Genomic DNA, 6,000 nt, shown 5'->3' with positions numbered 1-6,000 from the left:
TGTTGTTAATAATGAACTAAAAAAAGTCCACTTATGGATGTCAACCAACAAACTAACACTTAACATAGAAAAGACCTACTACATTTTATTTGGAAGCAAATCTACAAATGCAATTCAGCTTCAGATAGATAATGTAAACATTAGCAATAAAAATGATGGAAAGTTTCTTGGCATATTCCTAGACAAGAGACTCAACTTCAGTACCCACATACAACACATAACTAAGAAAAAGTCTCTAAAACAGTTGGTATACTCTCCAAAATCAGATATTATGTTCCTAACTCTGCTCTCATCTCTCTATATTATGCACTAATCTATCCCTATCTCAACTATGGTATCTGTGCATGGGGTTCAACCACTGCTAACCACCTCAAGTCCATCATCACCCAGCAAAAATCTGCTATCAGAATAATATCAAATTCTGCTTTCAGACAACACACAGCCCCCTTGTTTAACTCCCTAAACATGCTAAACATAATCTCACTCCACAAATTCTCTTGTGTCAACTACATTTACAAAACCCTGTTCTTAAATGCAAATCCTTGTCTGAAACTCTTCTTGGACAGATGTAATAGGACCCATTATCACCACACCAGAAATAAATATCTCTTCGATATCCCCAGAGTTAAACTTAATCTGTGTAAACACTATGCAAATAAAGGGACCCAGTTTATGGAACTCACTCCCTACTGAATTGAAAAGCTGTCCAACTTTTACATCATTCAAAATCAATACTAAAAAGTACATAATTTCATCTTCATAGTTTTTCACTTTTTGCCTTAAAATTGCACTGTATCAATTGCTACCCAATCTCCCAACCTTTATGTTCCCAATTTGAACATCTTTACCATTGTGATCATTGCTGTCTTCTTATATGTGCTGGCAATCTGCTGTATGGTGTTTATTAATCTTGTTTATCTGTATCTTTTGCTACCCAGTCTCCCAATCTTTATGTACCCAATCTGAACATGTTTACCATTGTGATCATTGCTGTCTTCTTATATGTGCTGCCAATCCGTTGTATGGTGTTTATAAATCTTGTTTATCTGTATCTTTTGCTACCCAGTCTTCCAATCTTTATGTACCCAATCTGAACATGTTTACCATTGTGATCATTGCTGTTTTCTTATATGTGCTGCCAATCCGTTGTATGGTGTTTATAAATCTTGTTTATCTGTATCTTTTGCTACCCAGTCTTCCAATCTTTATGTACCCAATCTGAACATCTTTACCATTGTGATCATTGCTGTCTTATATGTGCTGTCAATCTGCTGTATGGTGTCTATTAACCTTGTTTAAATTACTAATCAAACTGTCAATGTAATCAATTAGAGCTTTAATATAACAATATACTTTAATATACTTACTTATCTCTCTCATCTCATTTTTCTCTTGTAATGTATCTTTATCATTTATCAATTCTGATTGAACTTACCTACTTAAAATTATCTGCTAGATTAAGGACCTGCCCGAAACGCTGCGCGTACTAGTGGCTTTACAAGAATGTATATAATGTACTATCCAATGTATTCTCACAAACCCAATGTACCTTCTTGTATATATATAAATAAAAAATAAAAATAAAAAATAAAAAATAAAAAAAATACTGCTCGGCTTAGACTCGGTTACAAGTATCTCTGGGAATTCTCATTATCTGCTGATGTAGACCTGACCAAATGTAAACTGTGTCAACAAAATTATTCGCACACCCTCCGTCACTATGTGATGGAGTGCGAAAAGATACGTGAATTTAGAGACAATTCTATAACCAATGTTCCAGCGATGTGTCAATATTTCATTCAAAATGATCTGCTACCAGAAATTTTAGCCAAATATCCCCAGTTTGCTAACTGTAGGTAGTAACTAAGTGATTGTAACCTATCCACCGCTGCCCACTGGATGGGAGGCGGTGTGCAGGACAAACATATCAATTGTGACACTAGCTCTCCACATATGTCAGTTGCTTAATTTAGAAACTGTACTTTAGGTCGATCTCGAACCCATTGTTAATGTGACGACTTATATTGAATTTTGTAACTAGCTTATCAAGATTGTAACTTGCTTAGCTAAATGAATTGTGGGGTTCAGTCCCTGAGCCCATTATGTGCCTCTGTAGCCCTTTCCACTACCGCCCACAAGATGGGTATGGGGTGCATAATAAATGAACTAAACTAACTCGTATTCCAAGGAAAATTAAGATGAAGGACCTCTCCAAAACGTTTTGCGTGCTAGTGACTTTACGAGAACTCATATATAAATAAACGAAAATTGCATTTTAGATATCAAACGATATCTAAATTACATGTGGCAATCTAGATATCTTAAACTGGTTATGTCGAGCAATATTCAGATTTATAATAAAAAATTAGAATTATAATTAAATTAGCTTAATGTATCTAGTTTACATGTTTATTATATATAAATTCGTATACTGTATTGTAAAATAATGTTTATTACTTTGATTCTAGGTAGCAAAGAATAAATCTATTTATCTAGTATTGACATCACATCTGTTGTCACTTTTGTTATATCCGAGTGATAATAACAATTTCCTAATAAGCAAAAAGTCCATTTGTTCAAGCATATAAGATTTTCATTATTTGTTTTTAATATTTAATATAAATTCAAAGTAAATTTTAAATTATTTAGACTGTATAAAACATATTTACGAAAAAAATAATTGCATTAGTATAAGTGGGAAGTAAGGTCGGCCAGACGAGCCTCTAAGAGAGAGTCAGCTGGTCCGCTCAGTTGTTGTCCATCTCAGCCAGGCTCGTCACCTCACTTGCTGTCATCATGGTGGTAGGGCCTTCACCTTGTTGTGTCCGCTTCTCTATCATGCTTGCCTTGTAAGGTATTGAAATAAGTCTAAGAGAGAGTATAAGTCATATGATCGGTGTTTACATGAATCAATATATTTATAGCTGCTGCTCTGGAGAAAGTGCAACACCGGGCATCAAAAATCATTCCAGAGCTAAGTCAACTCTCATGTATCAGGAACGGTTGAGGGTCACAGGGCTAGCAACACTGCAAACCAGGCATGACAGGGGGGGGGGGGATCTCATTAAAACTTAAAATACTGAACAATTTGGAGAATGTTCATCCGGACAATTTCTTCAGAAGTTCAGATGTAACACAAACACGGAGCAACAGTTTCAAGCCACAATGTAGGACTGAGAACAGGGGATGCTTTTTCACCCATAGGGTTATTAACCCATGGAACTGTCTATCTACCAAAGTCGTAAATTCCAAGACATTGTTGAATTTCAAAATCCAACTCGAAAAGATTATCAAGACAAGGATTATTATCTTATTATCAAGGATTATCGACAAGCTGCCAGCTTCCTGTCCTCGTCGAGGCCACTGTTGTCAGTGGCTCTCAGGTAAATTTAGCTTGCTCACCAGGGTATGGTCAAATTGTACTGTACATTTTCTAATTGTTAAAATTGTTTATATCAGTTGGTTAGGCAGATTTAGGCTAGGTTAGGCTGGGATGGATTAAGTTGGGTTGCATTTGGTTAAGTTAGGTATGGTTATAATATGTTTTAACCATTGTGGGGTTTGAAGTTACCTATATCTAGCTTATGTGTATCGAGGTAAAGGTTAGTTCTGTTGTGCATGATCTTGAAAACTGCTCAATTTCAACATTTTTCTTTTAAATTGTCACATTATAGGACATACGCCACTTATTATACAATACCAGAAAAATATACCATACTGCACTACTGTAGGATCTTCCCATGGCCAGTATATCTAGGCACATAATATGTGCGTATTACAAAATCATTATTTACAGAAATTTGTGTATAAAATTTCTCGGTAATTATTAAAGAATATGGTTAATTATTAAGTAACAAGGTAATTATTAATTATTAATTATTAAGTAACAAGGTAAACCTGCAAAATAAGCTATGCAAGATAAATATTGTGTATATGGCAAGCCAGGAAAATGATATCTTGGCAACCTCCCCGACCAGGGGGAGAACAGTATCAAGGTGATCGTCATAGTTACGACACCACAGTGTAGTCCCTCGGAAAACATAACTGTCTTACATTCACTCAAAAGAAAGCTAGACCGACCTATCTTGGAAAAGTTAGCAAGAATAACTGTGTTGCAAAGATGAGTCTCAACCAGCGGCAGCAGATGTCGGCATCAGTGCTACCTAAATTACAGCCAAGTAAATGGCTGTAATTTACAGTTCTTGGCATACACGATGTGTTTTAGTGGTCTTGGGGTACTTGATGTGTTTTAGTGGTCTTGGAGTACCCGATGTGTTTTAGTGGTCTTGGGGTACTTGATGTGTTTTAGTGGTCTTGGAGTACCCGATGTGTTTTAGTGGTCTTGGGGTACTTGATGTGTTTTAGTGGTCTTGGAGTACCCGATGTGTTTTAGTGGTCTTGGGGTACTTGATGTGTTTTAGTTGTCTTGGAGTACCCGATGTGTTTAGTGGTCTTGGAGTACCCGATGTGTTTTAGTGGTCTTGGGGTACTTGATGTGTTTTAGTGGTCTTGGAGTACCCGATGTGTTTAGTGGTCTTGGAGTACCCGATGTGTTTAGTGGTCTTGGAGTACCCGATGTGTTTTAGTGGTCTTGGAGTACCCGATGTGTTTTAGTTGTCTTGGAGTACCCGATGTGTTTTAGTGGTCTTGGAGTACCCGATGTGTTTTAGTGGTCTTGGGGTACTTGATGTGTTTTAGTGGTCTTGGAGTACCCGATGTGTTTAGTGGTCTTGGAGTACCCGATGTGTTTTAGTGGTCTTGGAGTACCCGATGTGTTTTAGTGGTCTTGGAGTACCCGATGGGTTTTAGTGGTCTTGGAGTACCCGATGTGTTTTAGTGGTCTTGGAGTACCCGATGGGTTTTAGTGGTCTTGGAGTACCCGATGGGTTTTAGTGGTCTTGGAGTACCTGATGTGTTTTAGTGGTCTTGGAGTACCCGATGTGTTTTAGTTGTCTTGGAGTACCCGATGGGTTTTAGTGGTCTTGGAGTACCCGATGGGTTTTAGTGGTCTTGGAGTACCCGATGCGTTTTAGTGGTTTTGGAGTACCTGATAGTTTGAGGATTTGCCATCACATGACTGACTGGGGAGTCATTTACAGATTTTGGTGGCCCACGGCCTGCCATGCTGTGGCAGGCCGTGGGCCACCAAAATCTGTAAATGGCCATTGCCAATGATTCCTCTCGGCCACTCCCATGTTCACTAACTTTTTACATTGACCCATTGAGCAACAACATTTTGCATTCAGTGTTGCGGCACCTTGCTTTAACCATTGGACGCAACAGCTATTAATAGCCGACAACACCGCTGTGCACAAGGAAAAAAAAATAGTATTTTTTCTTCTAAGATTGTTAAAATGTGATCCCTGATCACAGGAAAAAAACAATTGTAGGTGACATATTTTGGCCACAATAGGGCGAGGAAGTCTGGCAAGGTACAGACGTTGAAAGAGTACACGTCGCTGGCCAGTCTCCTCCAGCCGAGCCGTCAGGTGGGAGTTGCCACAAAGATATTACTTAATTATTTCAATGTTACTGATTGATTTTTTCATGTTTTTGCAATAGTATTATTCAATAGTGTGTAGTGTGATATAATTATATAATAAAATGTGTGAAATATTGCTATAATCAAAAGTATGGTGTGCATATTAGTAATTCAATTATGTTCATAAAAAATAAAAGAATACTTTTGCTGTTAATATACTATATATTCACATAATATATAAGTATCTACATTTTCGTTCACCATAACGAACCAGTAAGGTGGTTTGGTGCATCAAAACTGCATAGCAGTTGTCATACGCTTGTCAGCCGTCGATGTCGCCTCTCTGCCAAGATTCCTCACCCCACCATACTACGCACATCGCTAATTCTCGCCACAATGCTGCTATTATCAGAATCCTTGTCATTAAATCCTGTAAATGAATAATTTTCCACAAGTTTATTTTGTAAAAGAACATGAGAAGTAGTTTTAAGATTCTTAGATGGACCAAACAATGGCAG

The 6,000-nt window shown here is 37.4% G+C and overlaps 1 protein-coding gene across 3 annotated transcripts in view; it reads left to right on the top strand.

The window, feature by feature from the left end:
- Nucleotides 1–2,696: 2,696 nt before the first annotated feature.
- The window catches only part of LOC123772837 (transmembrane protein 208), a 57,761-nt gene continuing 54,457 nt past the window's right edge, over nt 2,697–6,000 (top strand). The window contains exon 1 of one of the 3 annotated variants that reach the window (XM_069323218.1): nt 2,697–2,802. In XM_069323218.1, the coding sequence (XP_069179319.1) occupies nt 2,797–2,802 (6 nt within the window). In that variant the 5' untranslated portion in view covers nt 2,697–2,796. Of the gene's footprint in view, nt 2,855–6,000 lie in introns of all 3 variants that reach the window. The other 2 variants (XM_069323219.1, XM_069323220.1) reach the window with 2 other exon arrangements.

The sequence above is a fragment of the Procambarus clarkii genome, chromosome 12 (assembly GCF_040958095.1).
Source record: "Procambarus clarkii isolate CNS0578487 chromosome 12, FALCON_Pclarkii_2.0, whole genome shotgun sequence".
Classification (NCBI taxonomy): Eukaryota; Metazoa; Arthropoda; class Malacostraca; order Decapoda; family Cambaridae; genus Procambarus; species Procambarus clarkii.
Note: the sequence above shows the minus strand (reverse complement) of the source record. Positions and strands in the feature narration are given on the sequence as shown.